The sequence below is a fragment of the Lepus europaeus genome, chromosome 2 (assembly GCF_033115175.1).
Source record: "Lepus europaeus isolate LE1 chromosome 2, mLepTim1.pri, whole genome shotgun sequence".
In the NCBI taxonomy this organism is placed as follows: domain Eukaryota; kingdom Metazoa; phylum Chordata; class Mammalia; order Lagomorpha; family Leporidae; genus Lepus; species Lepus europaeus.
In genome coordinates this window covers 174,667,945-174,684,362 of record NC_084828.1, presented here as the reverse complement: position 1 = coordinate 174,684,362, position 16,418 = coordinate 174,667,945, and the positions used below count along the sequence as shown (strand labels likewise).

The 16,418-nt window shown below is 66.0% G+C and overlaps 1 protein-coding gene across 1 annotated transcript in view; it reads left to right on the top strand.

The window, feature by feature from the left end:
• Positions 1–3,807: 3,807 nt before the first annotated feature.
• Positions 3,808–16,418, top strand: part of SCN5A (sodium voltage-gated channel alpha subunit 5) — a 62,742-nt gene continuing 50,131 nt past the window's right edge. The window contains exons 1-4 of the mRNA XM_062216343.1: positions 3,808–4,080; positions 5,309–5,427; positions 10,403–10,492; positions 11,412–11,540. Coding sequence (XP_062072327.1) covers positions 3,808–4,080; positions 5,309–5,427; positions 10,403–10,492; positions 11,412–11,540 — 611 coding nt within the window. The remainder of the gene's footprint in view (positions 4,081–5,308; positions 5,428–10,402; positions 10,493–11,411; positions 11,541–16,418) is intronic.

Below are 16,418 nucleotides of genomic sequence, written 5' to 3'. Positions count from 1 at the left end.
CCTGCGAGTGGCCAGGGCCCGGGTGCACGTGGGCGAGCCGGCCCCCTCGCCACAGCCCCGCCGGGGCCGGGTTCTCTGGTCCAGGCCTCGGGGATCCTGGGCAGGGATTTCCCGTGACGCCTGTGGACTTGGGACCCCTCTCGTGGGAGGAAAATACGCGGCGAAGTCAACATTGACCGAGTTATTCCCTCGCTAAAATCCATCTGTGAGTTGAGGTGCTCATTAGTTAACCTGTTCCTCTCAAGAAGTGAGTTGCCTTAAATGATGGCGAGAGGAGTCCCCAGCTCTCGTCTCGGTGTGTGGGGTCCTGTGGCCGGCCGGGGTGCGGTTCTGGCTTCACCTGCTGCCGCTGCCCCGCTGCTTCCGTTGTGCTGTCCGCGGTGTTGGCCATGCAGGTGCACCCAGTGCCTCAGCAAGCCCTTGGCCCCAGCAGAGGGAGGGGCCTGTGCGTGGCCGCGGTGTGTGCCCTTGGTGCTTGGCCCCTGCTTCTAGAACACCCACACCCTCCCGTCAGCCTCTTCTTTGAGACCCGGAGGTGGGCAGAAGGGGTGTCCCTGCCCCGGCCAGGCCCCTGGACTGCACTGCTGAGAGAGGAGCGCAGAGCAGAGGAAGCGGCCAGAGATTTTCTAGGAAGCCCGGGAGCCACTTCCACCAGGTGCTTTGCATAAATTTACATGGCAAAGAATATGCTTTGCATGTTGTGTTCCAGAGGCTCGATTCCAAGGCGACCAAAATGCCAGACAGCGGTGACTCAGGATTGCGGGAGGGGAGTGGGCAGGAGGGCGCAAGGAACAAGGGCAGCCGTCGGGTCGGTCCCTCCTCACCCCAAGGGCGGCCGTCGGGTCGGTCCCTCCTCACCCCAAGGGCGGCCGTCCGTCCTGGTTCGTCCAGGACGGAGCAGGATCCCAGACGGAGGAATTTTAGTGCTGGGAGACGGGGCGGGGAGGAGCTGGTCCCTGCATCGGCGCACACCTGGGACTCGCCCTGGGCTGTGGGTGTCCCAGGTTCCGCCACTGCCACCGCCCTTGGCCGAGCACCTGCTGTGTGCCCCTGTCCAGGAGCTCCTCTTTCCGGAAGGGCTGAGAGCAGCACACAGGGCCCCGCTCTGGCCACCTACAGCGTCTCTGCCCTGATGTGGGTGCCGGTATTCCAGCCCAGAGGCTCTGGAGAGGGGGTACCCATCCCAGCCCTAAGAGGGGTGTCCAGGCCATCTGGGGAGACCAGCTGAGGCCAGGAGGGGGCAAACACTGGGTGTGGCTTCACAGAGGACAGCGGTCAGTGTGGGGGACTAGGCCTGCACCCACCTCTCCCTGCTTCTCAGTGGGGTGCTGGTCCCCGAGCTGCTGCAAGAAGCCAGGTGCAGGCAGTGGGAGGACAAGGGGGAAAACCGATCCCTGCCCACCACCACCTCCACCGCCACCCCAGGAGCCGCCTGCAAGGCCCGAGACAAAGGCCGTTTACTTTGGAACCTGAGGCCGCCTGGCCACGGCTGGAGCAGGCGGCCTCATCAGGAGTCTGGTTTCAGTTGCTCCCAGCCAGGGCTTGGTGGGCAGGGGCGGTCGGGCATGGCTCCTGGAGGTCACTCTGCCCCTCCCACTGGGCCCCACGGCAGGATGCAGAGGGGAAGGTGTCAGGCCCAAGGGTTGGGGAGCAGGCGGGATCCCCAGGCCACACTTCCTCCCAGGAGAGCCTTCGGAGCTGCCTCCCATAGCAGAGACCCAGAGCCCCATGTGCGGTGGACACGGGGATGGCCTCAGAGGGCCCCACAAGGACTCAGGGCCATGCCGACCACCTGCCTCGCCCGCAGAGGACGGCCCCCAGGGACCCTCCCCCCTTTCTCTACAGTTGGCTGATCTGACCCCAGAATCATGGTGTTCGCGATAAAACCCGTGCAGCTGGAAGAGCAGCCAGAAGCCAGTTCTGTAGCGTGATGCGCGTGCTTCTTGGTGACCGGCTTGAACCTGGCAGCTGTGGTGGGCGCTCTCTCCGTGGGGCAGGGAGGCGGGGCTCCGTGGTCCCCCACCTTCATGATTGAAGGAAGTGCTGCAGAGGAGTCAGAGCCTGGGGAGAGGGAGCCCCGATTCCCCCCGTAGCTGGGCAGGGGGCGCAGGTCTCGGGGGCTGTGAACAGTCTGTCCTGTCTGGGTGCTACTGCGCAGCTGTGGGCAGTGTGCAAACAGCCACCATGCACGCATGGTCACCTCTCTGCATGCACCATTTACTTCCATACCAGCCGCGAGCACACCTGGCCACACCGAGCTGCACGGCGGGCAGGTGCCTCTGAGCCCGGCAGGTCCGCAGGGGTCCGCGTGTCTCCCGCTCCCAAGCGGGCATGTGCACACAGTTGGGCACAGTAAGCAAACATCATCTGTCGGAAGTGATGCTCATCCTGAGGCGTGGCTGCCGGTTTAGGGTGCTCCTGGGAGGGGGCGGCCCCGTGGGGGGCTGCTGTCATCCACGCTGGCGCTCTCACTGTTTCAAGAAAAAGAGCGGTGATCTTATTGTTTCTGTCAAAATAAAACCAGCTCGTCGTAAAGAATTCAATCAGCGCAGGAGAGTACAAAGAAGAAAGTTTAAAATTATATCCAAATTTCCACCAGCTAGGGAAAAAAAACACCTCCCATCGCATTTGAAGATGAGTCGCAGCTGTCTGCACGGAGAGAGGGAAGGTAGACAGGGAAGTCTTCTGCGAGAAGGGAGCCTACTCACCTGCTATTTTTAACCAAGATGCTCCTTTACCCCGACTTGAACGAAAGGAGGAAGAGCTCAGCATGGGGAGGCTGCTCCGGCCCCGGTCCCTGGAGCCCTGTCCTCCGCCCCCCTTCACGGCCACGCCGTGCCTCCCCAGGGGGCGCAGGCACCTTCCTGGGCCTGACCGTGTTGTGGGTGCTCACTTGGCACAGCAACCCAGGGCTTGATGCTGGGGCCCTGGAGCCCAGGCCCTTGGCCGGCCAGGGGCAGGGGTCTGTGGGAGGCCAGCGTGTCAGGGGGGTGGGAGGGTCTCTGCTGACCTGCTTTGCAAGGCTGGCCCTTGGTTGGCGGGGGCGGGAGGAGGGGCATTGGGCCCTGGCGCGGACCTCCGACAGGTGTCCTCGCGGCACGCGGGAGCCGGTGCCGCCGCCGTCCGGGTTTGCTGTGGTCATTGGCGGCACAGCCCCCTCCGGGCCTGGTGCCACGGTCAGGAGCCGAGCTGACCGCATCCTGTTTGGGAGGCTGTCAGGAGTACATTCTCCAGCCTGAGTGTCGGGGGCAGTGTGTTCACGCCAGGCCCTGGATCATGTGAGGCCGCCGGGGGCCACATTCTCCTGGTTTGGCGTCACGCTCGCTGAGAGTGGCCACCGTGCCCGGCTCGGCTGTCACTTGGGATCGCATTCCTCTGCCCGCATTGTGGCGGGGGGAGAGGCGGCGCGGGGCCAGAGGCCTCCGTCAGCACCTCCTGTCTTTTGACCAGGGTGTCCGGGAGGACACACGTGGACCCGGGGCAGGGGGGCTCCTCTGCAGCTGTGTGCGGCAGAGCGTCAGCACCTGGGTGGCAGCCCTGTGATGGTACCCGGCTGTCTCCCAGAACCCACAGCACTGGCGGGGTCCTCTGTGCACAGAGATCCCGTCCGTGGAGGGCCCCAAGTCCCCGGCAGGCACAGCGGGCCGTGGGGAGCCCCGAACGCCCCCCGCCCCGTGGCTTCCCTGCAGCCGCGCGGCCCCTCCCTGCCCGGGGCCCTGGACGTGGTCTCAGACCCGCGTCTCTGTCCTGCAGCGTCCCCCACGGGCAGCACGAGGGACGCCCGTGCCCCAGAAGCAGGATGAGAAGATGGCAAACTTCCTGTTACCCCGGGGCACCGGCAGCTTCCGCAGGTTCACGCGGGAGTCCCTGGCGGCCATCGAGAAGCGCATGGCGGAGAAGCAGGCCCGAGGCTCGGCCGCCTCGCAGGAGAGCTGCGACGGGCTGCCGGAGGAGGAGGCGCCCCGGCCCCAGCTGGACCTGCAGGCCTCCAAGAAGCTGCCGGACCTGTACGGCAACCCGCCCCGCGAGCTCATCGGGGAGCCCCTGGAGGACCTGGACCCGTTCTACAGCACCCAGAAGGTGAGCGCCGAGCGAGCGCCGGGGCAGGCTGGCTCTGCGGCCTGGTGGGGAGGGAGTGAGCGGTGACCATGGTCCGGGCGGACCCTTGACTCCTTAGGGACGTCTGTCTGGGTGGGGCGGCGGGGGTGCCTGTGCGTGTCGACCTCAAGCCCTGAGGTGGGCTGGACCCCCGCGGCGGCGTGCAGTTTCTGTTCCTGATGGGGACAGTGCGAGGCCCCACGGCCCAGCCCCCCAGCAGCACGCAGGGCGTCGGCCACAGCTGCAGCTCCCCGGGCTGTGCCCTGTGCCCAGCGCTGCCCCTGGGCGGTCTCCCAGCCGCCTGCCCACCCTTCCAGACTCGCTGCTCGAGGAGGGCAGGCTGGAGTTGGGTGCAGGGCTGTTCCCCAGGAGGCCGGTGCCAGGAGGACAGTGTCCGGTCTGCTGTGGTCAGCAGCAGGCCTAGGAAGCGCGGTGGGGCAGGCGTAGTGAGAGGGTGACAGTGGGCGTGAGCTCCAGTGGCAGGAATGAGTGTGCCGGTGTCACTGGGTGCTGGGGTGGCAGTGGCTACGGTTCAGAGACCCAGAGCCCGAGGGTGGGTGTGGGCTCCTCCTCCGGGTGTGTGGCCGTGGTGACAAGGGCAGGGCACCTGCCTGTTCAAACCGGAGCAGGTGCCCCAGGCCTGGTCCCGCTCCCTGGCCCGCAGCTGAACTTCCCCTTGGAGTCGTGGTGGGATCCGAGTTGGGTGGGGAGGTGGGCGGGCCCAGGTCCTGGTGGTCTGAGCGGGAAGTGAGAGCTGGTAGAAACAGGGCTGGTAGGGAGCCCGGGTTCTGGGGAGGGGCTGAGAGGCAGTGCGGTTGGCCGGCAGGTGGGATTCAGAGTGACTGGAGGGAGCTGGGGTGGGGCAGAGGTTGAGGTCAGCGCTGGCCTGGGCTTCTGGGGGGCTTGGAGTGTCAAGGACACCACCTCTGTGCCTGTGTCCAGAGCCGTGTGCACTGGGCCCTCGAAGGCCCCTCCTTCTTGGCACTGTCACTTTGAAACGAAACCAAATCTTGGCCAACCTGACGTCTGCCTACGCTGACCACCCCGCCCCCCTCCGTGGGCAAGGCAGGGAGGCCCCTGGCCTGAACGTGCTGCCCCAGCCCCGTCCTGCTCAGCCCCTGCTCGCCCGTCCCTACCCCACAGCCCAGAGCTGTCCCCCCGAAGCCTCTGTCCCCCAGAGGCCCTGACCAACGCGGCCTTCTGCCCACAGACCTTCATCGTGCTCAACAAAGGCAAAACCATCTTCCGGTTCAGCGCCACCAACGCCCTCTACATCCTCAGCCCCTTCCACCCGATCCGGAGGGCAGCCGTGAAGATCCTCGTCCATTCATATCCTTGACAGCGGGCCCGGCGCCACACCCCTGCACAGGCCGCTGCCCCCGCCCTGCATGGTCGCCCCGGGAGCTGTCCTCGGAGGCAGTGGGGCCTGGCAGTGTCCCCCCACCCCGAGCCTACCCTGCCTCCTCTCCCCACAAGGACCTTCGGGCAGGTGGGGGCTGAGCCGAGGAAAACCGAGAGGCCTCGGTTTGTTCACACGTGGGCCTCTGGTGAGGGCGGCCATGCCTGCACTCTGACGAGGTGTTGACAAAATGTTTGCAGTTCCACAGTATCTCAGAGAACTCTGGTTAGCATGAAATTATGTAAACCGCGGCCTAAAACAGTGTGTCCCGTGGAGGAGAGCCGTGGGGACGGCGCAGGTGCCAAGCGGCCTCCCGCAGGTGGCACAAAGGCGGGGTGTCCCACCTGTGCCCAGCACCTGACCACAGGGGTGGCTTGGTGGGGGGGGTGCTCAGGACCAGGCCTGTCCAGCCTCGTGCCTGCTACCTCCTCTCCCCCAGCTCCCTCCTGCCTGCCTCTCGGGGACTCCTGGGACACACTCGTGTCTAGGCAAACTCCTCCGGGCAGGCCACAGCGGTGGCATCAGCAGGTTGCTGGGGGGAGGGGCCATGTTCAAGGGACAGCCCCCATCCTCAGCGACCTTGGACCTCGAGGCTCAGAGAGGTTCTGCTGTCCTCGGGGGCCATCCTGAGCTGTACCTGAGCTCTCTAGGTGCCAGGACTGGACCGGGCACTCTGGGGGCGTCGAGCTGAGCGGGACCCAGTCCCGACCCCTCGGGAATCGTGCCGTCCCTTGACAGCACCAAGGCAGCGGCACCAAGAGCTGGGGTTCCTGCCTGGTGGTCCCCACTGGCAAGAGGGACAGAGCGGTGGGAGGGACAGGCAAGGAGTTCCTGCCTGCGGTCCCCACGGGCGAGAGGGACAGAGCCGTCGGAAGGAGAGGCAAGCCGCGTTCTTCCTCTGCACTCACTGAGCCTCGCTCCAAGGGCGTGGCCTCCCACAAGCATCCTCTGGGTCTCACCTGGGGCCTCTCTGCCTGGTATCCAACCAACCCAGCTTGTTTGGCCGCCTCAGGAGCCCCCAGGGAGGCGGCAGCAGCCGCAGCCCCAGAGCCTCTGCCAGGTGCTGAGCTGTGCAGTGGAGCAGGCGAGATGGGCCAGGGAGGCAGGGGGCCGCCAGGGTGCCCAGGCCGGCCAGAGGGTCCATCGAGCATGTCGGTCAGGCTAGGGAGGGGCTGGCTCCGCCTGGCAGGACCGGCCCTGAGGAGGGCTCGGAGCTGGCCTGCGTCCCCCGGGGCCATTGCCCCAGGGAAGCGCTCAGCATCAGTGGGGCTGTCTCCGGGCTCCTGGCAGCTGCCTTGACGCTTGGGGACCCGGAGCACATTGTTGGCCCTCAGCAGCGCCACCTAGTGGGCTAACCAGGCACCGGCGGGAGGAAGGGGCCTTGATTTGTGGGGTTGGGGAGCAGCCCCCCTGCGCCCTGGAGCCGCTGCAAAGCGCTGCGCAGGGACCGCTGGCATCAGTGGGGTCTCTGCAGTCATCGAACCTGGGGCCACACCCCAAAACGTGCATGTCAGCCCGATCCCCCAGCACCCCTGCCCCTGGAACATTCTATGAGGGCCACTTCAGTCACCCAGGAGGGCCATGGGGTTTGTTTAAAAGATTTATTTATTGGGGCTGGTGTTGTGGCATATTGGGCTAAGCCTCCACCTGCGGTGCCAGCATCCCATAGGGGCTCTGGTTCGAGTCCCGGCTGCTCCACTTCCAATCCAGCTCTCTGCTATGGCCTGGGAAAGCAGTAGAAGATGGCCCAAGTGCTTGGGCCCCCGCACCTGCGTGGGAGACCCTGAAGAAGCTCCTGGCTTCAGATTGGCCCAGCTCTGGCCATTGCAGGCACTTGGGGAGTGAACCAGTGGATGGAAGATCTCTCTCTCTCTCTCTCTCTCTCTGCCTCTGCCTCTGTAACTCCGCCTTTCAAATAAATAAATACATCTCTTTAAAAAGAACAAGAGACAGAGAGATCCGTCCTCTGACTGAGTCGTTCTCCAGCTGGCCACAACATCCAGGGCTGGACCAAGCCAAGGCCAGGAGCCAGGAGCTTCATCCGGGTCTCCCACATGGGGTTAGGGCCCCAAGTACTTGGGCCGTCCTCTGCTGCTTTCCCAGGAGCACTAGCAGGGAGCCAGGTGGGAAGCAGAGCTACCAATATCCGAGCAGGTGCTCCCATATGAGGGGGAGGCATTGCAGGGCAGCGGCTTAACCCGCTGTGCCACAGTGCGGGCCCCTCTCGGGGGTCTCTTTAAAGGGCACACCCCGGCTCTGCCCGTGCCAGAGTCAGCAGCAGGCAGCCTGGGAATCTACAGGTTCCCGTGCATTTCTGAACCGAGCCGTGGTTCATGTGTCCCGGAACATGCAATCCAGTGCCCAAGTGAGGAAGCCGCTCCCTCGTAGCCAGGGCGAGGGCACGCTGGCAAGGACACGGTCCTGGGCGCCCTCGGGCCCACGCCCGTGCTGCGTCCCTTGGGGAGTTGCTGACAATGTCATTGTGGCCACACAGAATTATTTCCTTCCTGTGTGTTTTTGTTACGAATCCTGCCGAATGCGTTCCCACTCAGTACAAGCAGGCAAGTGAACTCCAGATTCCACTGGGCTCACAGTCAGCGACGCCTCGCCGTCGCACCGAGAGGCGGCTGCTGTCCCGGGGCACAGGATCTGTGCACAGAGTCCGCCCACACTCCTCTGCAGAATCGCGTGGGCAGTCTGACCACATGCACACGCGTGTGCGAGCCGCGACGCACATACAGTGCACTGTGGATTCCCTCCCCGGGGAGTTTCTGGATTCCCTGCGATGCAGGCTCGGGCAGCCAAGCTCTCGGCCTTGCCCACGACCTGTGCAGGCAGCACTCAATGGCATTTGAATCATGAGGCCGGGAGTGGGTGTTGGGGACAGCGACACGACAGGGCTAAGGATGTGCGCTGAGCTCAGGCTGGGGGGAGCCGCCCACACAGAGGGCCAGCTTCGTCACCCGGCTGCAACTCCCAGGACACGCAGGCCCGGGCGCCCTGGCCAGGGGTCTTCGGCTCTTCTCTCTGGTGCTGGCCCCACGCAGGGTTCCACTGCGGGGGCGGAGCACATGGCCTGGAGCTTGGTCTGAGTGGGAGAGATCTCACACATGCGTGCGCACGCACACAGAGTGCCCGAGAATGGTGCGAGTGCCATCCTCAAGGCCGCGGGAGCAGGCGAGGGTTTAGAGCAGTCAGGTGTCAGGCTGCTGCAGCTCGTCCTGAGCCATGGCAGACGGCACCATCGTGGGCCCCGGCTGAGCCTCAGCCTCGGAGACCCCCTCCCCTCCCCCCCACTGGCCTGCACTGCCCTCCGCGGGAGCCGTCTCCACTCCAGGGGGACAGTGAGCGTGCGCCCAGGGCCGGGGTGTGTGGAGGGGAGGGCAGGCTGCACACAGTGGGCTGGGAGTCCCCGTGCCCCCTGCTTCACCACGGCCACCTGGGCTGCTCCCCGGGCTGCCCGTGGTGCCTGCGTGAATGCCTCCTCCAGGAAGCCTTCCCACCCAGCCCGGCAGAGGGGCGTTTAGTTCCAGGGAAATGGCTCCTTGCCTCTCTGTCTCCTGCCTAGTGTTCAGGAGAAGCAATGGGGAAGTGGAGTCAGCTGACAACTGGATGGGCTCCGTAACTGCTCGCCGGCAGCCCCGTGCCTCATGGGTTTCAGCACCCGGCTGGCAGCCTCAGTAGACAGTTTGGTGATGGGTCCCTGGGAACGAGTGAGTCTCTGAGTGAACGGTCTGTGCTATGAGGAATGCCTTGGCACAACCCCCGTGTGTGTGTGTGTGTGTGTGTGTGAGAGAGCCATGTCCTGCCCTTGGGGCGGGGGCCGAGCCTGGCGATGGGGGCCCTCCCGCGGCCCCTGGGGGGAGAGGTAGCCTCTGAGCAGAGGGACCTCGGGGCCAGGGGCAGGGCTGGGCAGGCGTGTGGGCAGGCGTGTGGGCAGCCCCAGACTCCTGAAGCCGCACTGCTGTCATCTCAGGTGAGAGACTGGAGTTAGTTATAAGCTGGAGGCTGGGTTTGGGGTGCGGACTTGCAGGTTGCTGGGCGCCCTAGGAGGAGGACCGGCTGGGTGAAGGGCCTCCATGTGGGCCCCTTCCTCGTGGGCCCCTCTCCCAGCTGGGGCAGGGCCAGGCGCTGGCTGCACTGGCCTCCTGTGTGAGGGCAGAAGGCGGCAGCCCTTGGAGCCCAAGTACTGCAGTGCAGGGGCTGGGGCGGGGCTGTCCCTGCTCCCGGTCATGCCCCTGGGGAGTGTCGAGCCTAGCGGAGGCCCAGGTCTTGCAGGGGTGAGGGAGGGGAAGAGGCGCTCCGTGGGAGTTGTGTGCAGCCTGAGGTAGCAGTTGGCACTTGCAGACCCCGGGGGCGGGGCAGGGTGGGGTCAGGCAAGGCCCACAGAGATGCCCGAGACATGGCTCCGGCACTTGAGGAGCTCCCTGTGGCAGAGTGACAGCTGATGTCACCCCAGCAGCCAGGCCAGAGGGTCGCCCAACACCCTGGGAGTGCAGGGGAGTCCTGCAGGTGGCCGGGCCGGGCACTCCTGTTGGGGGCAGGAAGGGGTGTATTCGGTGCTGTAGAGGGTGCGAGTGAAGGGAGAGGAGGCACAGAGGCAGGACTCCCCACACACTGCAGGGAGAGGACCCCTCCCTCCCGTGTGGCCCAGAGCCATGGGCCCGGCCTCTGCGGCTGGGGCTCCATCCACCCCTCCTCCTTCCCTCCACGCCAGACCCAACAGGGGATCCTGTGAAGGTGTGGTTTTGGGTGTGTGGTGCCCTCCAGGGGCTGAGAGCAGGGCGGGGACAGAGAGGGGCCGTAGTGGACAGTCGGGGTCCCGGGCATCCCCGGGCACCCCTCCCCAATCCGGCGGCTCTGGCCTGGCAGCGGCGACCTTGGACTTTGCCTTGACTTAGGCACGCTCTTCAGCCTGCTCATCATGTGCACCATCCTGACCAACTGCGTGTTCATGGCCCAGCACGACCCCCCGCCCTGGACCAAGTATGTCGAGTGAGTATCCGCACCCCGGGTCTCTGCGGACGGAAGCAGGGGCCCCGTCCTCCCCGGGAGAGGAGGGTGAGGTCGGTGCTGAGACGGGAGGAGGAGCTGGCGGGGCACCTGGTCATGAGAGCCGGGGAGGCAGCTCTGGTACTTATAGCCGCCCAGCCCCACTGGACGGAAGCGGGGTACAGCTGGGGAGGCCCGGGCTGACCCTCGTCCCCCCCACGCTGCTGCCTACTCTGAGGTCCCACTCCTGGAGCCAGTGCCTGGCCTCCGGGCACTGCGTCCACTCCTTTCCCTGCCTGCAGGTCCTAAGCAGCCTCCACAGGCCCCCAGGGCACCCGGCCCCTGTTGCAGAGACCACAGAATGTGGGGGCAGCCTCTCTTGCCAGTGCGGCCTGGCTGTGTTCACACTGGGCCTGGGCTCTGGCCCTCTCCCCTCCCCATCCCGCGGGCTGCGGTCTGAGCATCCCAGTGCCCACCCAGCCCCAGGCCTTGGAATCCAGTGCTCCTGTGAGCCCCCAGTACACAGCTGGACCCTCCTACCCTGTGGTCAGTCGAGGCTGCAGCACACTGCCACTGCTGGCCTCTGACGATGCACGCACACACACACACACACGCAGGAGTGAGGGTGACGATTCCCACAGCACAACCCAGTGGCCACCACAGGCCTGCACACGTGCCCCCCAGGGCCGGGGTGAGGGCGTGGGCAGGGGTCTTCTTGCATCAAGACAATGGGGAGAGAAGCTGGGGAGCTCAGATGGACGTAGGGCAGGCTCCTGGTAATCCTCAGTCAGCAAATATGTAGACGGGGCGGAGGGGGACCAGCGCTGGCACAGAGCTCCGGTCCGCGGCTTGCCCCATGCGCGGGGACCCTGGCGAGCGCGGCTTCCGCCTCCCTGAGGAACCGTGTCGGCCCGCCCCCCAGGTATACCTTCACTGCCATATACACCTTTGAGTCCCTGGTCAAGATCCTGGCTCGAGGCTTCTGCCTGCATGCGTTCACCTTCCTGCGGGACCCATGGAACTGGCTGGACTTCAGCGTGATCGTCATGGCGTAAGTACCTCGCTCGCCGCCCCCGGCCACCTTGCTCCTCGACTGCAGGTCACGTGCGGCTGGGCCGTGGCGGGAGGAAGGCAGGGTAGAGAGCCAAGGGCACAGCGGCTCCGGCAGCCACAGCGGCCATGTGTCCGGCACATGGTTCAGATTCCGGCTGGGCGTCCCCTGCCCTTCCCCCCGAGAGAAGAAGCGTTCCGGCCCCGGCCCCCTGTGCACAGCGACCTGGCCTGCTGGGTGCTGAGGGTGAAGCTGCCGTAACAGTGCCCGGGGAACTGAGCAGGGGTCCCCAGGAACTCGTGCCAGGCCCCCGTGTCTGCTCTCACAGGCTGCGTGTTTGGCACTTAAAAAAAAAATTGTTTATTTATTGGAAAGGCAGAGTTAGAGAGGGAGAGAGAGAGGTCTTCCGTCTGCTGGTTCACTCCCCAATCGCCACAATGGCCGGGACTGGGCCAGGCCAAAGCCAGGAGCCAGGAGCTTCCTCCAGGTCTCCCACATGGGCGCAGGGGGCCAAACATTTGGGCCATCCTCTGCTGCTTTCCCAGGTGCATTAAAAGGGAGCTGGATCAGAAGGGGAGCAGCCAGGACTCAAACTGGTGCCCACATGGGATGCCGGCGCTGCATACAGGCTGTGGATTTAAGAGAGAGAGAGAGAGAGAGAGGTCTTACCTCTGCTTGTTCACTCCCTTGATGGCTGCAATGGCTGGAGCTGGGCTGATCCGAAGCCAGGAGCCAGGAGCTTCTTCCGGGTCTCCCACGTGGGTGCAGGGGCCCAAGAACGTGGGCCATCTTCTACTGCTTTCCCAGGCCACAGCAGAGAGCTGGATCAGAAATGGGGCAGCCGGGACTAGAACCAGCGCCCATACGGGATGCCGGCACCGCAGCCCGGGGCTTTAACCCACTGAGCCACAGCGCCGCCCACTGTGTGTGACACATTTTAAAGCACTTGCTCACCACCACAATCCAGGAGTAGGCTGACTGACACTGAGCCCCACTTGACAGAAAAACAGAAAACTGACGCCAAAGAAAGTGAACCCAACCCCAGGCCCGCCTCGGCCTGGACCGCGGCCCCGCTGCGGCCTGGGAGCAGCGCCTTGCCGAGGAAGGGGGCACCGTGCCCCGATGCCCCAGGCAGCACATGCTGAGCCAAGCACCCCACCTTGGCACGGAGCAGAGCTGATAGGGCCGGGACTCCCTGCCTCAGCTGCCCCCGCTCGGCGGAGGACAGCGGGTGGCTCAGCGGCATTGGTGGCCAGTCCAGCCCCACCGGCCGGGGTTCTTGGGTTCACTGAATCCGCCTTTCTTGAACCCCGGAAGAGCAGGCAGGGCTGGCTCCCCCCCCCCCCCCCCGGGCTCTGTGTGGCCTGCAGACCAGGGTGGGGAGGCCAGGCAGACAGGGCAAGGCAAGGAGGAGGCGCCTCCGGTAGCCCAGAGAGAGGGTGGAGGCTGCCCCCAGGGTCCTCATGGAGAGGGGGACCTGATGAGAATGTGGGGGGCTCCAGCAGGCGGGGCTCACAGGAGACCCCGGGCGTTGGGGTCTGAGCAGCAGGGAGGGTGGTGGTGAGCGGGAGAGCTGGAGGGAGGAGGGGAATGGAAGTCAGGGGCCTTGGGTTGGAGCACCGGGGTGGGGTGCTGAGCCCTGAGGGTGCCGCCTGGCACTGTGCGGGCATCCCTCGCCATTCGGAAGCCAGGAAGGCGCTGGGGCCGGAGGGAGCTGGCCAGAGAGGGCGGCCCTCCAGAGCCCAGGGAGGAATGCGAGTGCCCTTGAACTTGAGGGAGGTGACACTGTTGGAGGTGACAGGGCCAAGGTCACCAGCACCCTTGGCGCGGGAAGGTTCGAGAAAGAGCGGGAGGCCTGGCGAGCCCGGGGAGGAGGTGCATGGCCCATGGTGTCTGGGGAAGGGAGGTGCGTGTGTGGGCGAGGCTGGCCGGGAGCGGGGCCCGGGGAGTGCTGACCTTCAGAGCGGGCGGGCGGGCGGGCGGGCGGGCTCCGTGCAGTGGGGAGCTGATGAGCAAGGGACGGCTTTTCCCTCCTGATTGCGTCTCGTTTTTCTCTGTGAAGTGAGAAGCAGGATCATCAGCCGAGGACACGGCGGGTGGGAGGGGCGCGTCTGTGGCTGGAGAGAGAGGGAGGACTTGGCAGTGGAGTGGGATTGCCAGGCTGGGGCGCTGAGCCCTCTCCCTGCTCCGCACGCTGGAGCCTGAGTGACAGCTGTCAGTGCAGGTGCTGTGCCCGACCTGAGGCCCAAACGCAGCAAGTCCTGCGGTCCTGTGTCCTGGGTCAGTCCCAGTCTCATTCCCCCGGGACCCCTCGGGAAGCCACTCCCCTTGCAGCATCGCACAGCGGTACGCGTCCCTGGCCGCGGCCTGTGCACCTGCGCTCCACGCTGGGCTCCAGCAGTGCGCCTCCCGTCGTGAAACTGCCCATTGTACAGACAGGGAAGCCGAGGCTCGGGCAGAGCCTGCCACTCGCCCCAGCTCTAGAGGGGACGAGCGGCAGCGCTGGGGTGAGACTGACTGGAGAGGCCCCCCCAAGCCAGCGTTGGTGGCCAGGCTTCCTCCTGGTCCCCCGTCCCACAGGGTGCAGGGGATGCAGGCGAGCGGGGTGGGCAGGGGTGCCTCCACGCCTGCCGGGCTCAGCCTGCAGCCCTCCTGCGGGAGCTCGTCCTGTGCCCCCTCCCAGCTGGGCACTACCTGCCAGTTAGCACAACCTCCCGCCTTCTGGGGTTGTTATGGAAACCAAACCGGCCAGGCGGCCATCCTCACCGCAGTCGTTGGCTCGGGTGGCTTCCCCATCTCCAGACGGGGCCGGGGCAGCCAGGAGGCAGGCTCGGCCCCTGCGCGTGCTCCTGCGCGGGGGCGGACTTCTCACCCACCAGCCTCTGCGCTCCGGGGGCAGACCCACGCTCTCACCCCGGCTCTCTGCCCCTGCCGGCAGCAGGGCGGACGCCGGGGGGGCCTGGCTTGGACTTAGGCAGCCTGAGAGGGACAACACCAACACCGCACACGCGCACACGCACACACACTCAGCCAGCTGCCCCGCTCTCTCCCACTGCTCAGCTGCTCTGAGCACAGACACGGTCCTCCCTGCCCTGTCACCAGCCTGTCCTCTTCACCGTGGAATCCTGGCTTCCCTGTGCTTGGCACGTGCCACCCAGGAGGCGGGCGCTGAGCGCAGGACAAGCGCTGCCTGTGCTGGGGACCCTGTTCTAGCCTGGCAGAGCCGAGCGAGAGACGGGCAGGGTCTTCACCCGCAGGCAAGGGTGGCCGGTGCCCCGTGTGGTCTGCGCCGTGCTGCACTCGCTCCCCATCGCCAACCGTTGTCCCAGGTAGCAAGCAGCAGGAAACTGGGCTCCAGAGCCCCTGGGCTGCTGGAGCCACGGCTTCCGTGGGATGGCAGCGTGGGCTCCGGCTGAGAGCCGCTTGTCCGAGGGGGAGAGGTGGGGCAGGGGCCTGAGGCTCTGTGCCGTCGTGGAGGGTGGGAGAGCTCTCAAGTTGACAGGGAGCTTGGGTCGTGTGCACGGGTGTATTGGGGACCTGAACTCAGGATGGGGCTCTGCTCCCCGCTGCCCTGGAGAAAGCGATGCTGGCCACCGGGGTGTGGGGGCGGAATGAGACCCCAGCCCAGAGGAGGGGCCCTCTGAGGGTGCTGCGCTGACTGCCCACCTCTGCAGGGGTGTGGGAGGAGGGAGGGAGAGAGCAGGCGTGGCCACAGTCTCCGCTTAGCAGTTCAGCGTCAGAGCTGGACCGGGCTGGACCCGCTGACCCCGCCTGCCCAGTGCTTTCCCTTGGACCACTCAGGCTGAAGGGGGCTGCAGGAGCTCCGGCCAGTGGGGGCTGGGAGCCCAGACCACCTGGCACAGCAAGCCTGGCTACACTCCTGGCTTCCCAACCCCTATGGCCTGCCCCCGGGACTCGCCCGGCGCCCCAGGCTGAGGTCCTGTCCATGTCCCCCCAACATCAGATGGACATGAGACCGAGCGCCAAGCCCGACGTGCTTTGTGAGACACCCTGGGTGCGAAGTATTTGGTGAAATATCACAAGTGACTTGGTGCTGTCCCGGTGGCCTTGGTCACATGCCATCCCACCAGCCACCTCTTGGACGTCCTTGTGGTCCTGTGACCCGGCTTGATCAGGTCCCTGCCCCCGGAGACCGAGTCTCTGTGCCTACGGAGGCCAGGGGGGCCGGGGCAGGACGCCCATCCATCCGTCTCTGTATCAGATGAGTGTTCCTGGCCCCGAGCCCTGGGCCGGACAGACCCCACGGAGGGCTGCCCACCTCCGAGGTTACCCTGGAGAACACTGCAGGGGGAGGGCTCAGGCCCCCTTCTGTTTCCCCTTGTTGGGTCAGCCGCTGCCACTGGTGGTCGAGGGGCAGGGCTTCCCTCTGCCCCTTTCCCGTCCCCGAGGGTCTGTGTCCCGGGGCCTGGGTGTGCTCCAGCGAGGGCTCCAGGGGCTCCTGAGCTGCTCAATGCTTAGAGATTTATGGCTGGCACAAGACCCAGCCCCCACCCCCCGCTGTGATGGTCTCAGCCAGGGCTGCAGGGCCCCATAAAAGACGCGGAGCAAAACCGGCACCAGAAAGCCACATGTTCCCGTGCCAGCCGCCACCCCCCTTCCCCATCTCACCCTGAGGGGCGGCAGCCTCAGGCTCCCGCTGCTGTGCCACAGCCCCCAGGGGGGTGGCGAGCGTGGCGGAGGCACCGCAGTCGTTCAAGGAGCCAAGCCGCCAGGGAGCGTGCCGTGCTGTGCCGTGCCGTGCCGTGCCGTGCCGGCGTCCCGGCCGGCAGGACCGTGGAGGGCAGGGGGAGGGCAGGCTGGCTCGGGCCGGCAGGCCGAGGCTCTGCTTGGTAACCGCCCGTACCTGTGGGGAGGCAC